The 21,016-nt window shown below is 36.3% G+C and overlaps 1 protein-coding gene across 1 annotated transcript; it reads right to left on the bottom strand.

The window, feature by feature from the left end:
* Positions 1 to 6,111: 6,111 nt before the first annotated feature.
* Positions 6,112 to 19,731, bottom strand: LOC121420404 (ubiquitin-fold modifier-conjugating enzyme 1). Its single transcript, XM_041615021.1, has 4 exons — positions 19,562 to 19,731; positions 12,117 to 12,248; positions 10,496 to 10,663; positions 6,112 to 9,817 (listed from the first exon to the last, which is right to left on the bottom strand). The coding sequence occupies exons 1-4, from the start codon at positions 19,682 to 19,684 to the stop codon at positions 9,728 to 9,730; spliced, it is 513 nt and encodes a 170-aa protein (XP_041470955.1). The 5' UTR covers positions 19,685 to 19,731; the 3' UTR covers positions 6,112 to 9,727.
* Between the last annotated feature and the right edge of the window lie 1,285 nt (positions 19,732 to 21,016).

A 21,016-nucleotide genomic window follows, 5' to 3' on the forward strand; every position in this document is an offset into this window, starting at 1 on the left:
CGTAACTGGAGCAATGATCGCTGCCGCAATTGGTGATTCTCAAATTGGATCTAAAAGTGATTGAAGAACGCTTTCGAGAGTCTCGTTATGTGTTATACGCTCATACACATGTGCTACAAGCCTACAAACACACGCTCCTCAAATTGGCAATAAAATAATGAAAATCAATCGATAACTTCAGTTACACTCAATTCTGCAGCGATCTGTGCATGTATGTACGGTACAGTATGCAAAATGCGCATCCAACAAACGTCGGCGCTAACTAGGGCCCTGCACTGACCGGAGCATACCCATTTCGTGTGGTACAAAAACTTGAGTCTCCAGAATAAATGTGGATTAAATCGGCGATTTTGGAAGTAAACTCACTCTAGGTTAATTGAAATATATTGACATATTAGTGATTAAAACATGTGCAGTGTCTTAGAACTAAGAATTAATGTGAGGCTGTGAGCTTGTTCACTGACTTTACAGTCCCACGCAAGCTTTATGCAGATGTTACCGTGTACACGGTGATGGAATTTAGTACACGTGCACTGACTTGACCGTGCGTGTACACGGTGATGGAATTTAGTACACGTGCACTGACTTGACCGTGCGTGTACACGTGTACCCGAAACGGGCCTATTTCTCAGCAATCACACAATATCTTCCAGAATCCTTTGGCACATATGTTTTATTTATACAAACAGACACTTTGGTGGTCATTTCATTGGATTCTGTACGAACTCATTTTGATATCTTTACCAAAACTGGAATTTACCTTTAACCAATGCTTTTATACCAATTTAATACTGGCGATGCTCTGTTTGGACATTTTACAATGAAAATATAAAATCTTCCAAGTATGTGGCAGATTGTTTGTCGACTAGTGATATCTATAGCCTACTTCCAAGGATTAGTCAATATTCAATACACTTGATTTCTTCAGGTTTTACTAACATTGCATCTAATGCAGAAACTTCCATATGTATAGATACAGTATTGTTTTTATGATATGCAGCTTATACTTCATAGGTTTCTGTGCACCAATTCATATAACTGTCCAAGTTACACAAGAGCTCTTATACACCATAGAAAATGTATTAAAGACGTGAGACAACGTAAGAATAGCTCTGTGAAATGGGGCCTTGATCATCTTTTACTTGGTATTCAATTTAATTCATAGATGAAATGAGTCTTGAATCAAGCCTAAATGGCAATGGGACTATTAAGGGACAATATTATAATGGGTGGGGCGACCCAAAGATGTCATAGTTTCTACTCAGTTGAATTACCTGTAAGGGTATTCTAGACTTCATGGTTTCACAGCACAGTTAAGAGCGACTTCAAGAACGACTGGTGATCCTTTCTTGCTCGCTAAAATTCTCCAATGAACATTTGATATTGAATATCATTTACCACAAGACAGGATCACCAGTCACTCTTAACTTACCAACAGCTTTATGAACCGGCCCCCAGATCTCTGTATTGTACTCCTCAGTTATTTATTTCCTTTCTTCCCTTTTCTTTTCTTCATTTTTCTGTTTTTCGCTTCTTAAAAATGCCCCCCCCCCCTCTTTGCTGGCATCCCAAATGGGACATCCATCAACATACTGCCAGTGGTGTACATGTATTACACAACCTTTCAGTTGTTATACTTCAACAGCTTCTATTTTTAATTCACAATCCATAATATTGTAAATGCTGCTATCAGAGATGCCAACTGTTCCTCTTTTTTTGGGGGGGGGGCATATTTTTTCTTTCCTTTTTTGCCATGAGTAAGGCAAATAGATTTTTTGGGTATATTTTGTAATTTTTGTTACGGTTTTAGAATATCTGATCATGGGAGTGTGGTGCCGTAGAGCTAGTTATGTATTGAGCATGGTCTGCTTTCCCTAGACAGAACCACAGCACCTATGCTCTGTTCATGGCCTACAAAGTCCTTAAAGGGGAAGTTCACCCTGAAGAAAACTTTGTTGTAAAAATAGCAGAAAAATAGTAAAAAATATTGGTGAAGGTTTGAGGAAAATCCGTTAAAGAGTAAGAAAGTTATTAGAGTTCAAAGTTTTGGATTTGTGACGTCATAAATGAGCAGCTGCCCCATGTGTTATGTAATATAAAATGCATGAATTTCAAATTTTGTATTGTTCCTGATGACTTAATTTTGTTTTCTATTCATGATCAGGTGTGAAATGATTTGTCTATTGATATACAAAAGGTACAGTGAAAACCATTTTCAATTTTCTGAGAAAATGACATTTCATTGATTTTTTTTACCATTCTCTATGTAGGAATGCTGCTCGCATATGACGTCACAAATCAAATAATTGAAATTCTAATAACTTTTTAATTATTTGATGAATTTTTCTCAAAGCTCCGGCAATATTTTTTCTGCTATTTTTACAATAAACTTTTTGTAAGGGTGAACTTCCCCTTTAAGTGTGACCAGACATGTTGATCACTCTGCTAGCCCCATACCACATTACTTTGATCTGACCGAAACAGGCTGGCAATTTTACAATGAAAGTTTTTTAAACTATTTGTTTCTTTCTAAGAATACTTCTTTTGTTGAAGAATGTTGGCGCATCTCTGTGTTAAGAGAATGACTGATATGCACATGTTTTGTATCATAGGCATTTGTGAAGATTGTGTTTTGTACTTTTAATAGTTCTGTCGTCAAAGCGCAATTTATTATTCTGTTATAATTGAATACATTCTTATTTTGTAGAAAACAGGAATGCTATTCCTATAACAGCTGATAATTTCTGTTTTTGTTGTACATGTACCTTCCTTTGTGGTAAAACAATACATGAATCATGAATTAGAATTGGAATGTCACTCCTCTCTTTTTTTCCGTCTTATTCCCTCTCCAGTCTCTATTACCTTCGATTTCTTCTGTCTTCTCATATTGATGTTTTGATGTAATCAAAACATGTTTTTGTTCCTAGAATGTTACAATCAAGAGTTCAAAACAACCTATATTTTTCTTGTAGATTCTAAAAACACTAATTTTGTTGTGTTATGTGTGTTCAAGTTTTCCATGGCATTACCTTTGTATTTTTCTATTTTGACTTTGAATTAGTTTTTCATAATTACCATAGTTAAAGATCATGAGATGGTCAGTGTGTTTATTAATCAGACGTCCTTGAGCCACAGAATTCTTTTCCAATGATAAGAGGTTAATATTAGGCCGTGCAAGTATTTGCACAATCGCTAAATGAACTGACCAATCAAGATCAATGTTACAGGCGCAGTTGGTTTAAAATTCTGACCAGGGACCAATCAGTGCGGTTCTTTCATATTTGCAATCCAACGCAAACCTTCATGTTACGGAGCCCTGGTCTGATGAAGTTGTACCTTGTAAAACAGTGGAAATGATCATTTGTTTCATTGGGGCAGAACGTAATAAACAGGGGAGCTTTTCATAAAACAAAGTCACTGGCTGTTTGTTATAAGCTACTGCAAACCCTTGCATCTGATTGGCTCACAGTGTATTAGTCATTGATAATTGCTGACTGTTTACTTCATGAAGCCCTCCCCTGATCATGAAGTACATGTTAAAACCAATATTCAACATGATATGCCATAGTTGATACAGAGTTTATGAACAGTGTATTATGTAGTATGTTTATAGCCATTGATTTTCATATCATATGGCTTCTTTGATGCTAACTTTAAATAACAATAAAAATGTTGATATGTACGTGCTACTATATTCATAAAAATGTCTGCAGCTCGGAAAACAGTAATGTCGGCTGTAAATGGCCATTTAGAAAAAAATACAATGTTTTTTTTTTTTACATTTCAGTATGTTTGTATTCAGAGTTATATGTTGTTTTGAAAAGCTAACTGCTCATGTCATACCCGGTATTCTGTGGTGTATCACAAAAATGAAACTGACTCCAGCCTGATCAGGTCGATTAAAGTCCTTATATCATATTTTCTTTACCCCTGAATCATTCAACCAGTTTCATCAATATTTTCATCTGACAAGTTGTCAGATCTGACATCTTTCCATGATTTTGATTGGCTGAGAGGCACTGTTCCTATGGTAACTGTCGGATAAAATGGGACTTGTCGGATAAAACGTTCGGCAAGTCCTTTCATGAAATGCCCCCCTGTTCTATCCTTTAACCTTGTACAAAAATTTTCTTTTTCTCGCCTGCCAAATTTTCTTCCACTTCCTGCTAAGGAAATGCTTGCTTTTTCTCACACAAAATTCTGGCCCTGTTACCCCTTGGACCTACATGGAGGCAGAGCTCAGTCCTTGGCTTGACTAGGTTTCTTTTCTCACAGTGACCCTTAACCCTGGACTTTAACACTTAATAACTTGGCTAACCCTGATATGTTGCAGGGACAAATAATCCTGTACTTTAGGGTTGGGTGAGGCCACTTTGTGCAAAAAAAAAATATTTCAAAAAAATGAAAAAAGAAAGAGGGCCAAGTATATTATTTTTCTTGTTTGAATTAAGCCAGCTATTATGCAGTTCTCATCTGTGTTTCTCCATCACTAACAATGATGATTTATTGACCAGAGGGACTGTTTCATAAAGGCCCTTTGTAAAGTTACCGGTACTCATGAATAAGTGGATGAATGACTGGAATATGATATACCAAAAAGGGAGCCAAATGTTTTTCCTGATATCTTGAAACACTTTCTTCGGAAATAAAGGCAAAAATTATATGTTGCTTTGAAAAAGTGTTTATGTACCGATGAAATATTGACCAGCATCTGTATATGTGCCAAGCTTGGCTTGGGTGAATTGAAAAAAAGAGAGAAACGTCTGTATTGCCATTTTTCAGTCATTTGTAATGCAACCGTGTAGCCAGGGTTTTCAGTTAGGTGGTTCGATTCCTTGCTAAAAAAATTTGACAAGCCAAGCCAAAAAAGGGCCATCAGTAAAAACTCTTGGCCATATCCTATTCTTGTCTCAGAAAAAAATGTCATCAGCTTAAAATGGTTGGCATTTCATCCCGAAAAAATTGTTTCTTTCCCCAATTTTTGTTCTTGAGCCCGAAAATTTGGGAGGTTCAGTCAACCTCTCCCCCCCCCCCCGGCTACGGGCTTGCAATGTTGCTCATAACTCTATGAAAACTCTTTATAAACTCATCCACTGTGACACAAAGCATCATGATTGATTGATAGGCTCAATTGCGATTGATTGCATAGGTCATAATGTGCACTCATGTACATGTACCGGTATACCAATCAACTATATGATCGATTGCTATGCTTCGTGTTGCTTGCTTGGCCAATTTGTCAGTGTTTCCTACAAGAGCACAAACATTTGTTTGATGTATGCAATGTGGATTCATAACCCATTTTTGGCATTATTAAGTTAACTTAAGGCTGATGATAGTTTTTGTAGTTTTGTATATAAGCATTGTAATTATGTTCAACTCATACAGGATGTCCACTGTATATATTGTACATAAACTATGTACTTGTCTTCGATGCTCAATTGTTAGCGCATTAAAACATGATCATGTTTTGTATATTTCATGGAGGCTCTGTTGTGAATGGCTTGTAGTTTTTGTGGGTGCAGCTTGTGAAATGATTTCTGTCAACATTTCAGTCGTCATTACGACCGTCATCTTCATCACCCTCACCATCATCATGAACAAGCCATTATCTTTATTAAAAATCAGTTATCATTAACATTGTTATCAGTTTTCTTCAACATCATCACTTTTCAACTTCAATAAACGTGATCACAACAATTATCAATAAAAGTCAACATCTTAATTATTTTTATGGTCATCAACATCTTCCAACATTGATTACAATCAACACACCGCCACTGCCATCTATCTACAGTGCCTTCAAGAAGTATTGACTTACCTATGCATGATATATCAATTCCTTTTTAGTCCATGCAAAATCAATTCCATTTTAGTCCATGGGGCAAACTTGTTTGTCAAAAAATATTTTGATTTCTATTTTGTACCTACACTGGTTTCTAAACACAAGTAAAATATTAGCCTATTTTTCTCAAAATCTTTGTTTAATTTTTTTCAACGCGATTTCAATTAAGGGTAGACTTATTTACTTTTTCATTTTTCACCACACATCCCTTAAAACAACAATATATTTCAAATAAAACAAGACAAGAAATACACTTTTCAAGTAAATAGTTTGTTTCATTTTATTTGTGTAATACACATGCATATATGTATATATTTGGTAATGTATTAAAATATAAGACAAATAGTTAGGGGGCTATTACATCTGGGTCCGTCTTACAAAGAATTTAAATTGATCCAATCAACCACAACTATGGATAGCCAGCTAAGTCAACATCTGTAATGCATCTTTGTTCAAAAGATTTTTTAGATACGAGTATTCATATATTTATCATTTTGTTGAAAATTCAGTGAGCTTCCCTTTGTTTATCAATGGATGTTTAAATGTCCTTCAGAAAAAATTATGACATTGATGGATATCCATACAGTTATTGGATCAAACGTAACTCTTTGTAAGACAGGGCCCAAGATGTCTTTAGAAGCATATGCCAACGAACATATGGCAAGCTGTTTTCTCATGTAATTCTATTTCTTTAAATTCCTTTCTTGACATCAAAACAACATTTTGTTTCACCAAGAAATACAGTTGAACGTGTTTGGTAAATGGTGGTGATTTTTTACCCAATTGCCAAGAAAGCATGGATGCTTGTAAGCAAGCAACCAGGGGACTGACGGCTCAAGGTCCTCCCCAAGGAACCTGGTCATGAGAATTAATGCCTTACCAAAGGGCACTAGCGCACAAAGTGGGAATCGAACCCGGGTCACCGGAACCCAAAACCCAACTCTTCTGAGCTATCGCGCCTCCTCTTTAAGTAGATATTTTTCCCAATCATAGCAATTTTTCCTTAGATCATGTACCCATTTCATTAAGATTTAAAACTATTGCAATTTTTCATTATTTCATCTTCCATGGAAACATGGGATTGTGATTGGCGACTTAGTTGTGTTTCCACGGTAGCTGCCATAACGGCAGATATAATACCGGTAGTTGTGCATATATTTTATAACTCTTTACGAATCGGGCCCAAGATTGTGCAAAATAAGGGTTATCTAACTCTCATAAATAAAATTTCTACTATTAAAGGCAAACATATTTCCATGGTCCCCCAAATGTTTTGACTTGAGCAAAGTTACAGACTTCTTTATGTCATCATACTCTGGCAAAAAAGTCCAGGGGAGCATTTCATCAATATTTTTCATCTGACATTTTTCCTTGATTCTGATTGGCTGAGAAGCACAGTTACTACGGTAACTTGGATAAAACAGGACTTGTCAGATAAAACTTCTGACAAGTCATTTCACGATCTGTTCCCCTTTTGTGAGTCGTGTGACAACCCCTTTTCAGAAAAGAAAATTTCATTACATCAATGATTGTTTCATACTTTTCATAAAACTGTCAGAGTTGCTAATTAAATATATCTAATACATAAACAATGGACAACTAAAATATTCTTACCTTTCTTTTCTTGTTGACTACTGAGTTCTTGCTTCACCGGTCAACGGTACATATATATTTTTTTTGCAGTTTGGTAAATAAACACCATTATCTTTTTAATATACTGTTCCCAGTTCTCTGTCATACAGAAAACAGAGGGATTGTACAGAATTTGGGAAGAATACAGAATTCATAGATTTCATAACAAATGTGACAAAAAAATTAACCCAAAAGCATGAATTATGAAAAGTACAGTGAAAATAATTAAAATCAAAGCCAAGTAAAATTAAACAAAACTGAGTTGTTGGAAAGCTGTTAACTCAGTTTGCAGTATTAAAGCACATGTTCTCCATGAGTTTATGCATTTTTTTACTTGAGGATTCCACTAATTACAAATGATTTTTCAGGTTTGTAAATTTCACTGCAAAAGATTTGCATTTTAGACAATGGGAACTCTACGCCATGTGGATCATTGTGGCCCAGTGGATTAGTCTCCAGACTTTGAAACAACAGGGGCACGGGTTCAAATCCCAGCCATGGCATATAGTTTCCTTCAGCAAGAAATGTATCCACATCATGCTGCACTCAGAAGAGCTCAATGGGTAAGCAGTAGGATTATTTCCATGAATACATCGAGCACTGCTGATGATAGAGTGGCAGCTCAAGTTGGAGCTGGGTTATATAAGCTGCTCTTTGTGTCCTCTGGCAAAATTATAAGTAAGCTGACACTGCTATCTCCAAGAGTAAGTATCCCCTGCCTCAATTAAGCTGCCATGTACAGCTATCCATGCATTTAAGGGATAAATCTTATTTGATATTTATGACTTATAGTACAATCATATACACGACTTGGCTACTAGTATATGGTTCTCTCAATAATCTTTCATCGCACTTGCGTAAGAAGAGATATGAAAGTAAATACTCATCTTCTAAGCCTGATTCTTTCCTTGAGTTTTAGTTTCCTTTATTTTTTTCTGAGTTTATAACCTGAACACTGGGTTGCAGTGATGACACATGCAATATGATGTTCATCGTACTGAGAGACCACTTTGAAAAGCTTCTTATATTCGAGATGTTTGAGTCGCTGGCTTTCCAGAATTGATTAATTGGAATGGGATCAGATAAAGTGGTAGCTTAAGCTAAATAAGTTACATACAACCATATACATGACTAGATTATGGTAAGCCATGTTTCAATAACCTTTCATCACACTAGTGTAAGATTAGATGTGAATTATTAACCCAGATTGATTCTCTCCTTGAGTTTGGGATTCCTTTAATTTTTTTCTGAGTTTATAACTTGCATACCAAGATACAACAATGACACATGCAATATGATGTTCATCATAATTATGTAGAGACCACTTTAAAAAGATTTGTATATTCTCGATGATGGAGTCACTGGCTTTCCATAATTGATTGATTAGAATTGGATCAGTCACAACTCATTGTTAGACAGGGTCCTGGGCTTCAACAGTGATTGCAATACATGAAGCCAATGCCATGACTGGTCACCTAGAAAGAGTGCACATGCTGTACGTATGTAGTATCACTTTGTAGATGAAGAGGAGTGTGTTGATGTTTGAACTAATGATACATGACGCGATATCGTGATTGATCTATTTTGTGCCCTTAAAAGATAGAATTTCAGATCAAACACAATAACACAACTCTCTGTAAGACAGTCCCGAGGCCCGGTAACATAAAGCTAAGTGATTGAACACAGGATTAATAGTGACAATAATGTACGATCAAACATAAAATCAGTCACATGATCAATCGCCAAGCTTTGTGTTACAAGTCCCTAGTAGTGCATACAATGCATGTCCTGTACTCATGGGAATTACACACAAACATACGGTACATGTGTTAGATGACTAATTATGACATCACAGGCTTTCCATAGAAATTGAAAACAATTAAAATCCATGACACAGTCTTTAATGAATTTCCTCGGGGCCCAGTCTCACAAATAGTTACGATTGATCAAATCAACCACAACGATGGATCGAATCAACCACAACGATGGAAAACCAGCAACGTCAACTTCTTGAAATGTTTGTGCGAGATGTTTTCTAGATATGATGTATGTGCATGCATTCATTGTTCTCTTGAGAATATGGTACGCTTCTCTTTGTTTTACAAAGGACATCGTGCAAACTTCCTTTAGAAAAAAATTATGACATTGATGGACTTCCATATAGTTGAGGTTGATCAGAACAATCATAAGTCTTTGCAGGACAGGGCCGAGGATATAATAAAGTTCTACTAAACAAAGAGATCTCTAACGTTATGAATTGGAAGCAGCTCCTTCATCTTTGTGTCTCACAAGTCCTTTTGATATTAAATCAGGGATCTCTACCGCCAGCCATGGACCCAACTGCAAAAGACAGAGAAAGAGATTAGAGACAGAAATTAGACTCTACATAGGTCAACCTTCTGCAAGTTGAAATATCACCCAACTCAGAGCATTATTTCAGACCAGAATATATGCAAAACATGTCATATTTACATCTAAGTCAAAGTGATTTCAATGGAGCTTAGAAAATCACCTGAACTGCTTTCATATCTTTGCAGGAAAAATTGAACAAATGCAAAGTGCATTAAACAATATATTTCTATCAATGTCCTATTTAATTATTACCATCAAATTAATTCATAATTTCTGCTTTACCTACTTAAAGAGGAATCAAACTAAAATTGAAAGCTCTTTTCAAGGAAAAAAAGAAACATATGACAAGCATTATGGGTGAATTTTGAACCACACCAGACAAACAATGAGAAAGTTTTGTATTTATAAAAGTTGTAAATCTTACAATCAGGCTGGAGATTTCAAATTGGCTGCATTGGTCAGAATGCCATTTTTATGTAGGAGAGGGACTACTCTTCAATTTGCTCCAGTACACAAAATGACTACATGTCATTTTCGTTTCAAATCTTCAACTTCAAATATTTATTAGACTTCAATGGTACTAGCAGTATTGGGGTAGCTGTTTGTCCATAATTCAACCTCATTCAAAAAGAATGGTGCCCACTCACATCTCTCTCCCATACCTACCCCTAATGCCATTGCATGTGCGATGCCAAATTTGGGCACATTCTTTCCCCACAGTGGCTTGAAGTGATCCGTCAGGCAGATCTTTCCTCCTCTGTACATCTTGGCGGTTTTCCCGTCCAGCTCTGGAATGGCGATCTCTGGTGACGTGGCAGGGTATGTTACAGGGATCTGTCATCAAGTGCAAACCAAAAAAGTATTTCAAACTTTAAATTTTCTGCAATTCAATATGAAAATCCATATTTTATTGTTCAAAGTAGAAAGAGAAATATTCTGAAAATTCATTTCGCCTAACTGTGCAGCACGAGAACAACGATGCTCTATCTCTTAAATGTTGAAAGCCAAACAGGGTAGCAGCAAGTGTACTCCCATCTTTTTACGTCTTTTTGTCTGAAGTGGCCAGGTTTGAACTCCCAACCTCCCAGTTGTGAGACGGATGCTCTACCAACTGAGCCAACACAATGTCGGATAGGGGGGATACGTAAAGCTGTAAGTTTGATATTTACAATTGATTCTTGTACAGGGTTTTTATGTTGCTGGGTACAGATTGGTAAACTGGGGAGGGTTCTACAAAGTTTCTTGACAGTGATTTCATAATAATAATAATCACATTTTTTAGTGCTTAATACATTCCTAGGCCACGGTGGGATTAGGAAACACAACCCTCTGATTACAAGGCAAGAGTCAGAACCACTACACCAAGATGCTTCCGCAAATTTTCAAGCCCAACAATGCGTGAAGCAGGCAATATAATTGTGTGTGGTGGGAAAATGTTATTTGCAAACCCTAGAGATGCAGAGCTCGAGCTGTACACAGAAATTCGAATGCATTGGACAGAATCTTGTGTCAGCAAATAATAAACTCCTCTGCTAAAAGCACAAGACAGATTGTTTTTAAAAGCTGTCTTACTTGTCTAACATCAAGTTTTTAGAGTGTTTACCGAGAAACAAGTTTTGTTGTCAATAACCAAGAAAGGAATTGAGTTTGATTAACAACCGCCATGTGTATATTCAATTCATTATATCAGTTAGATAAGTTCAGACTGGTATGACAGAGCCTGATGTAAACTAAGAATACATGGGTCCTGTTTCCACACAGACTTATTATAACAACAAATGCACAAATTCTATACGAAGCTCACTATCAGCCAATCAAATTAAATCATTTCAGTAGCTTTCAACTGTTAGTGCAAATGTTGTTAGTATAAAATTTTTATGAAACAGCCCCCTGGTTTGAAAAAATACATGTAGCAACTGGCTGAGCCATAAAGATGCAACAAATTTTACAAGTATACCCATTTTTTTTGGGGGGGTTCATGGCTTTTTAGGGTTAGCAAATCATAATCTCCTCTCTTTCAAATCTCAAGACAGACTGGCAGAGCTGCCAACCTCAACAAGAACATTTCAGTATTTTTAACGGCTGAAAATCAGTATTTTGGTGAGGAAATAAGTATTTTCAAAGATATACCATAGGACAGCACATATAACTGAACTTTAGAAATCAGTATTTAGCATGAAACCATCAGTATTCTTCTCATTGTTCAGTTGGCCCACTATATAGAAAATTGGTATTACTTGGCAGCTCTGGACTGGCTTCACTTACTTACGTCAAACACTTCACTTACGTCAAATTCCAATTCAAACTCGTACTTCAAGAGATCTTGGATATGCCAGCATTTCCCCCACCATCTCGTTCCGTCCTTGTTTGATTCGAGTCTAAACCAATCATTGTCCGCTTCCTTGTTGTTCTCAACATACTGTAGGATAGAGAAAGTCAATCATTTTCATTTTAGATTAATGCTAAAAGACAAGTCTACCCCAGCAAAAAGTTACTTTAAATAAAAGGAGAAAAATCCAACAAGCAAAACACCGACAACTGCATCCAAACTGAAAAGACATTTTTAAAGGAAAAATCCACCCCAACAACAAGTTGATTTGAATAAAAAGAGAAAAATCCAACAAGCATAACAATGAAAAATTCATTGTAATCCGATACAAGATAAGAAATTCAAGACATTTTTAAAGGACAAGTTCACCCCAACAAAAAATTTGATTTGGATAAAAGGAGAAAAATCCAACAAGCATAGAACTGGAAATTTCATCAAAACTGGATGTAAGATAAGAAAGTTACACTACTTACACATGTCATTTTTAAATTTTTGTGTAATTTCACAAATCAATTGTATTCACATCCTGGTCTGCATGCAATTGAGGGGACTGATGACATCACCTACTCATTATTTATTTTTGTATTTCATTATGATACTGGTATATGAAGTATTTTAAATATTTCCTCATTGTCATGTGAAACAAAGTTTCATACCTCTATAAACATTTGAGTTACTACAGGGCTCGACACTAGCGGCGGTCCGACAGTCCCAGACCGGTAAAAATCCCTGTCGGGCCGGTAGATTTTCAGAAATAGGAAGATTTACTGGTCCGACATGACCAGTAAAAAATATCATTGTCGGGCCAGTAATTTTTCCGAAAATAGCATGAATTTAAGGGTCCCGACATAAAAAGTAATAAAAACCATTATTTGGCCAATAACTTTTCCAGAAATGGTCAAATTCACTGCAAACCATTCCCCCCCCTCCCCGACAAATTCTGTCATTCACACACAGAATACACACAGAATGAATCACACGCAAGTATTACTAGAGTAGATACAGCATAGAGCTATTAACAGAAGGAGATCTGACTCTCTCAAACGCTTTGCCCCATGCGCGGCACCGCTAATCCCCTCTCAGCAGGGTCCCTCACGGCGCATTACAGAGGCCGCTCGTAAATCAGATAAGGAAAGTTGATCGACGCGATCAACAGCTCGGGTTTGCGCTTGCGCAGTAGTGTTTTCACCCATAATGCATTTCACATCGGCTTCACGAATTTTATGCAAACATGGCGGCTCACGATTTCGAACGTCGTGATTTCGAAGACGAAAATCTGGTTTTGGAACCAGCTGAATGCAGGCCTGACCAGATTTCACAAAAAGAAATACGGGACAATCGACAAAGTACGCTGCATGAGCGGATCGACCGAGCCAGGTCTTAAAAAAAAGATCAACAAAGGAGGCTACACGGTGTTCGACTTGGGGAAAAATGTACAGAATTGGAAGGTGGGGGGGGGGGTGAACGAAAGAATGAAGGAGGGAATGAAAAGGCGAAAGAAAAGAGTTGAATTGAGAACGGATAGAAAGAAAAAAATGAAGGGGAAAATGAAGGAAAAAATAAAGAAAAAAAAGGAATGTTAAAATAAAATGATGAAAGATAGAATAAAAGAAAAAACGTTTCCGTCATTATTTGAAATGAATTTAGAAGGAAAGAAAAAGAAAAGAAGGAAGGGAAGATGTGTGAAAGAAAACATAAGGGAGAGAAATAAAAGAAACAAGAAAAAGGATGAGGAAAGAAAGAACGAATAAAAGAAAAATGCTTCCTTTATTCTTTGAAAGAAAGAAAGACGGGACAATCAACAAAAAGATCAAAAAAGATACACAATGTTAGACATGTGAAAAATATAAAGAATTGAAAGGGAGGGTAAATGAAGGAGAGAAAGAAAAGACAAAAGAAAAGGAAAAAGGAAAGGAAAAATGAACTGAAGGGGAAAATGAAAAGAAAAACATTAAAGAAAATTAGAATAAAAGAAGGATGAAAGAGAGAAAAAAGGTTTCCGTCATTCTTTGAAATGAATATAGAAAGACAAAAAAAGAAAGGAAGGGAAGATGAATAGATGTGTGGAAGACAAAATAAAGAAGAGAAAGGAAAAAAGAAAGTGAGAAAGAAAAAGGGGAGGAAAGAAAGAATGAAGGAAAGAAATATTTTCCTTCATTCTTTGGAAGAAAGAAACAAACAAAGAAAGAAGAAAATAGGAAGGGAGGAAGGAAGGGAAAGAAAATAAATATTATAAGGGAAAAGAATTCGAGGGAAAAATAAAATAAAGAATGAAAGAAAGGAGGAAAGAGAGGGAGGAAAGAATGAAGAGATGAATGACAAAAAGAGAAAATAATGGAAGGAGAGAACGAAAAAGGGGAGAGGAAGTGAGAAGGAAGCAAAGAAAAGTTTAAGGAAAGAAAGAATGAATGAATTCAGGAAATAAGGAATGGAAATTTGATAAAGAAAAGTAACAGAAAGAAGGAAAGAAAGACAAATGAACAGAGAGAGAGAGAAAGGTTCAGGAAAAAAAGATCGGAAATAAAGATAGATGGAACAAAAAAGGGCAAGCAGGAAGGATATAAGGATGAACAAAGAATGATACAAAAGAAAAAGGAAAAAAGTTCAAACTTCAAGCAAACAAAAAAATCTAGTCATCTAACAAAAATCATAATGAAGTTTGGTGTTTTTTAATATATTTTCAGAATTTTGAAAAACTAACATTATTTAGAAATGAGTAAAATTTTAAAGTGAAACATTGTCAAACTTAAAAATTAGATGAAACAGCGGCATCATACACAACAAGACTCAAAACGAAAGCTGAAACAACAAGATCTAGTTATGAAAACTAAATAATTTGTTCCACCGATTACATCTCCAAATTAGTTTCATTGTTATCTCTGCTCGTCATCTGTTGGTTATTTGATGAAAAAAATCACCACTTTTAAATGCATTAACTACATTTTGTTCAATATTCTTAAATACGGGACAAAAAGGCGTCCCGGGAAGGGTTTGTCGGGACGCCGGGACAAAGGAGAAAAATACGGGACAATCCCGGGAAATACGGAACGTCTGGTCACCCTGGGAGGGAGGGAAATAAAGAAAAAAGGACACAAATTAGAAGGAAAAAATATAATAAAGAATGAAAAAAAGGATGAAAGAGAGGGAGGAAAAAATTAAGGAGAGAATTCAAAAAAAGAAAATAATGGAAGGATCGAGAAAGAATGAAAAGAAAAGGGAGAAGGAAGCAAAGAAAAGTGGAAAGAAAAAATGAAGGAAAAAAGGAAATTTAAAATAGGACGGAGAGTAAGACAAACAAGGAAAGAAAAATGAACAGAGAGAGAAGATCAGGAAAGAAAGATAGGATGGAATAAAAAAGGGCAAAGAGGAAGGATAGAATGATGCCAGAAAAAGGATATGAAAGAAAGAAAAAAGTACAATCTTAAACATACAAAAAAATCTCCTAATCTAACAAAAATCATGATATTCGGTGTTTCTTAATATATCTAGAACAGAAATAGAATGTTTTAGAAATGAGGGGGGGTCAGGTGTCCAGTCACTTTATATTTTGGAAGCCTTTTTTTTCTTTAGATTAAACTAAAGATATGAATTCAATAATTGTAATCATCTTTTATTTTGTTCTCTAAAATAATTTTAATTCATGATTATTTTTGGTCCTAAAAATTGTAAAACTTCGCTTGTAATTTTTTCCAAATGACTTTGTAACTGAAAATGAATCGTCCTGACATAGGACTGGGTATACTTCTTTGTGGTCCCAAACATGTTGTTTTTAATTTCTTTATTATGTAGAATAACAATTTTTATACTTTGTTCTCCTTTTTACTGGTTTGTAAATTAAATCTGTTCGCTCCGCGGCCCCTGCTATTTTCCAAAAACGATACAGAGACAAGAGCTGAGCGAGCACGGCTCCCGTCATTCATTACACTCACTTTCAACTTACACAAATAGGAATGCGTGGGGAACCGGAGGGTACTCCACGATGCGACAATCGCCAGAGAAATGCCCTGCAGATTCGTCGTTATATTATCGATTCTATTGTACTCTTGCAAATGATCTTGGCATGAAAATTTAGCTCAAAATATGCTCTTTCAATTTATTATAATTTCTAAAACAGGTACGGGTAGGAAAAGATTTAACCATGGAAGAAAAACAGACATACTGAAAATTACCAATCTCCAACTTCCTCCGTTTGTAATTTTGTTGAGTCAATTCAGATTGCAACGTATTTGGTATGTATGCAAAGGGGATCATCTCAGAAGTTCAACCATACATAAAAGACGTACATCAGGAATCCGTACGAAGAGATATGGATGTTAGAAGAACAGCAAGTCGTGTTTCAATTTTGAAAAAAAAACTGAGCTCGGGGGAAGTTATGTGGGAGAACGTTGTTTACGGCGGTGCCTCACAGGGTCCTTCAAAAAATCTCTGACCTCAGATTTTACGAGGGGGCTTATCGCGTTATGTAAGCGTGCTCTAACTTTGGCCTGGCGGCTCGCCGATTGATGTTAAATATCGTTCCTTCGCCCGAAGGAAGCAATAACAAAGGATTAACAGAGGAATTGGAAGATGGTTCTCCTTCTCTGTTAGCTCCATGGATACAGTGTACATGTAGCTAGCCAGCCACACGATCCACATGGTAAATTCTCTACTGGCTGCGCGAACGAAACTTAGCTAAACTCTGGCAGAAATCTCTCACATAGCTGTCAAAATTCACGGTTCATACTCATGAAAGGCTCTTATAATGTCCATATTTCCTAAAAATTGGAGTAACTCTGTCATTTGTAAGCAGTAAAAGGAAAAATTTTCACTTCTGTTTGGTTCAAACAGATCGGGTTTCGGGTGACATCGTCTGAATACATATTAGCCCCACATATGCATTTATGTGTGTGTTGATACACTTGGTTTCTGACTTTCTTTCGTAGCTACTTTAATTGAGCCAAAAAGATCTTGATAAAATATTTATGATGATGGTTTTACATGGAGCTTTCTTCCTCTGTTTTCTTCCTATCTTTCTTTCCTTCTTTCTTTTCAATCTTTCTTTTCAATATTTCTTTGTTTCTTCCCTTCATTTTTTGTTAAAGTTTTTCTTTTTTATTTTCCCTTTTTTCTTTAATTCGTTCTTTCATTCTTTCTATCCTTAAAGAAAATATTTTTCTCTATTTCTTTTTTATCTTTTTTCTTTCTTTCTTTCTCCCTTCCTTCCTTCCTTTCATTCTTTCTATCCTTATAGAAAATATTTTTCTCTATTTCTTTTTCATCTTTTTCTTTCTTTCTTTCTTTCTTCCTTCCTTCCTTTTCCTTTCCTTTCCTTTCCTTCCTTCCTTTCTTCCCTTCCTTCCTTCCTTTCTTTCTTTTTCTTTCTTTCTTTCTTTTCCTTTCCTTTCCTTTCCTTCCTTTTTTCCCTTCCTTCCTTCCTTCCTTCCTTTCTTTCTTTTTTTTCTTTTTTTCTTTCTTTCTTTCTTTCTTTCTTCCTTCCTTCCTTCCTTCCTTCCTTCCTTTCTCTCTCTCTCTCTCTTTCTTTCTTTCTTTCTTCCTTCCTTTCTTCCTTCCTTCCTTCCTTTCTTTCTCTCATTCTTGAGTCCATCCATCCTATATTCATCCCTTCTCTTCATCCTTTCTTTCATTCCTTCTTTTTACCCTTATCTTTCCTTCATTCTTCGTTACTTTCTTTGTTTCTTCCATCCATCATTTATTTACCCTTTCTTTTTTTCATTTCATCCTTCTTTCAGCCCTCTCTTTCATTCATTCCTTCCTTTCGTCTATCTGTCTTTTTCTTTCCTTTTCCCTAAAAGTTGTTAAATCTATTCCTTTACCTTTCCTTTCTTTTTTTGACTGCTTGCTTCCTTTAATTCTCTCCTTTATTCTTTCATTCCTTCCTTTCTTTGTCTCTCAGTCTTTTTTCTTCCTTTCATCTATTCTTTTACTTTTTTCTTTTTGTATTGCTTGCTTCTTTCCTTCCCTTTCTTCATTTATTTCTTTCCTTTTATTTCTTTTCCTTCCTTCCTTTTATTCTTTCTTTTCTTTTCCTTCCTTCCTTTCTTCGTTTCTGTCTTGCTTTCTTTTTGTCCTTCATTCCTTCTTTTTATTGGGGGGGGGTAACAAAAGGCTAGAAAAATAAACTTGCGCCTTTTTTAAATGTTTTCTTTATTTTTTGGGACCAGTAGATTTTACGTTCGGACCAGTAAAAATTTGAAAAACTGGGTATCTACTGGTCCGACATGAATAGGTTGGACCAGTAGAAAAAATAGGTTAGTGTGGAGCCCTGGTTACTATTATTTTAACATTTTATGGTTCAGTCAAGTTGGTCATTATTGTGAAATCTTCAAAAAAAAAATGACCCTTATTTTTTCAGCTCTCAAAGTGTCCTATAGGCTATACAGTAATTGTTGTTAAACTGTTATTATCATCTAACCTTGTTCATTGAATGAGTGGTTATTATACAAGAAGATAGTAATAACTTGGGAACATCATTTTCTAATCATTCTTTTCACAGCCCATTTCACACAACGAACAATTGTCCATAGACTGTGTACAACGGATAGATCGTCTCCGCACAGCGATTCAAAGACCGCTGATTGGTCAATCGTGCAGATCACGTCATGACCACGTGGTCCCAAAAATAATTCCTTCGGACTGCATGCAGAAGTATCGATAGCGATAACGATATCCTGTCACGTTGTGTACGCGGTAAATGGTCTTGGTTCGTCATCGGATCGCTCCGGTATCGATCAAAAATTATCGAAACTCTGCAATTTCATGCATATTCACGAGACGCTCTGAAACCCGGAAGCCAATTGACTTTGTGCACGTTGCGATAGACTCTACAAATTCCAATGAACACAATGACATATAGACGCTAATTCGTAAGATTTTGACAGAAAAGCAAGAAGTAATCGAAATTACGCTCCGCTATCCGTTGTACACAATTGTTCACTGTGTTTCAAACATTGAATTATTTGAAGTATTATCTCCTTAACTTCAAATTGGCAGGAGAAATGGAGAATATAGCCTCTTTTACAATACAAGGGCCAGGCTTGTGGTCACCAGCTCTTTTGAATTTGTAAATTGTCATTGACATTGTTTGACTCAACTAAAATAACGTTTTCAAAGTGAATCAACTTGCTTGTTCATTAAATGAGTGATCAAAACCAAATGTTTCATATAAATGATAATCAAAATCATTAAAAAAAAGGGTCCTCACAAAAACGCAAAAGTCCTTTTCATTTAAAGGGCCAAGACGCAAGAATTACGACCACGCCTACCCCTGGCCCAGTCGCGTGCCAGTCTGACCACAAAATTGCCCCGCATCTACCCCGCTAGATCACCGCTGTCGCGGCGATGCCCAGCTGAAAATTGGAGAAAACATATGTTACACACAATTCTACTCAAGAGAGATTAAATACCTTTATCAATGACTGGTATTCTTCTTTCAATCTAGCTGGCCATAAGTCCTTGTCACGCGGCCCTGCTTTAGTCTTAAGTAATGGAATGTTGTTAAGAGTTTTCTTGGTAGCAGCATCCACCATTTTCTCACGATTGTGATCCACCAGTTTAGGTTTTCCGGATCTAGTCTTGGATCAAGGCTTCTCTATTGATTGATATAAATTTATTTCATTTACCAGTACCACTATTATTAGGCCTCCTGAAATTATTCACTCACCTAAACTTCCTATAAAGAAGCCATTTCGGCTTGTTTAAAGGGACAACTTATCAAAACAGCAATAAGACACAGGGGTCGCGGAAGCGCGGGTATGGGGTTGGGGCTTAAGCCCCGCCCCCCCCCCAACTTTTTTCCAAAACCGTGTACAAAGACATAAAAATTACCATATGATTCAGTGATTTTTGCATGATCAGCCCCCGACTTTGAAAACCGTTCCACTGTCCCTGAGACAAATACATTGATGCCATAAAAAAGTATTGTATTATTGAAGGCCAATTATTGAGCGCTGCAGTATTATAATATGCAGCCCACCGGAGCCTTTTGGTTTTTTTTTTTTGCTTTTCAATTTTTTCCATGTAAGAAATCCTTTATTTATGATTGAAGACCTTTTTTTTTGCTTTTCAAATTTTTCGGTGGAAGGTTTTGCCCCCCCCCCCTGTGGAAAATCCTAGGTACGCTTCTACCTATATGTACATGAGCTTATTTATGACTATAATTGTTCTAAACTAAGGATCACAGAGAGTAGAATTCAGATCTAACTTTATTTTCAGTTGTTTTGTAAAATATACTGCGCATATTAGATCAACACTTTTAATATTCTGATAAAATGAGAGGACGATTTGAGTCAGATTACTCATCTTGTGTGGTGGGATGATTCTACCAGGGGCCACTTTCTCCACTTTTTTTATAAAGCCGTGTATAAATTAAAAAACATAAGATATGACCATGTGTGACATATGATTTTTAGGGCATCAGCCCCCCCCCCTCCACTTTCAAAACCGTTCCGCATCTTTGGAACAATCAAACATCAATAGATACCTACAATCCAGGGGCAGATCCACAAATTTTCGAAAGGGGGCACATATTATCCTGAGGAAAAATTTGACAAGCCCCTAAAAAAATAATTATATACGGTTTTCACTGTATAAAAAGGTCAAAAGGGGGGCACACTTATGTTTTAACGGCATTTTTACACTACAAATGTATGTGCCTCTCAAAAGGGAGACACGGGCCGGCTGTGCCCTCCCCCCCCCCCCCCCCCCCGGATCTGCCAGTGCTTCACTCCTTGCCCTTCTCAACAGAATGCTTCATTTATTTATTTATTTTGTATTGAATAAAGACTATAATCGCCTTTTCATTGCATGCATTGGACACACACAATTAATACATACAAACCGTTGCTGTGTGTGTGTTTGCC

The sequence above is a fragment of the Lytechinus variegatus genome, chromosome 8 (assembly GCF_018143015.1).
Source record: "Lytechinus variegatus isolate NC3 chromosome 8, Lvar_3.0, whole genome shotgun sequence".
Lineage (NCBI taxonomy): Eukaryota > Metazoa > Echinodermata > Echinoidea > Temnopleuroida > Toxopneustidae > Lytechinus > Lytechinus variegatus.

What these genes read in the sequence shown, in the direction of transcription:
- LOC121420404 (XM_041615021.1), bottom strand. Translation starts at nt 19,684, where the DNA reads ATGGTGGATGCTGCTACCAAGAAAACTCTTAACAACATTCCATTACTT. An exon ending in AATACCAGTCATTGATAAAG is followed by an intron (nt 12,249 to 19,561) that starts GTATTTAATCTC and finishes TCTATCCTACAG; the next exon opens with TATGTTGAGAACAACAAGGA. An exon ending in AGTTTGAATTGGAATTTGAC is followed by an intron (nt 10,664 to 12,116) that starts GTAAGTGAAGTG and finishes ACTTGATGACAG; the next exon opens with ATCCCTGTAACATACCCTGC.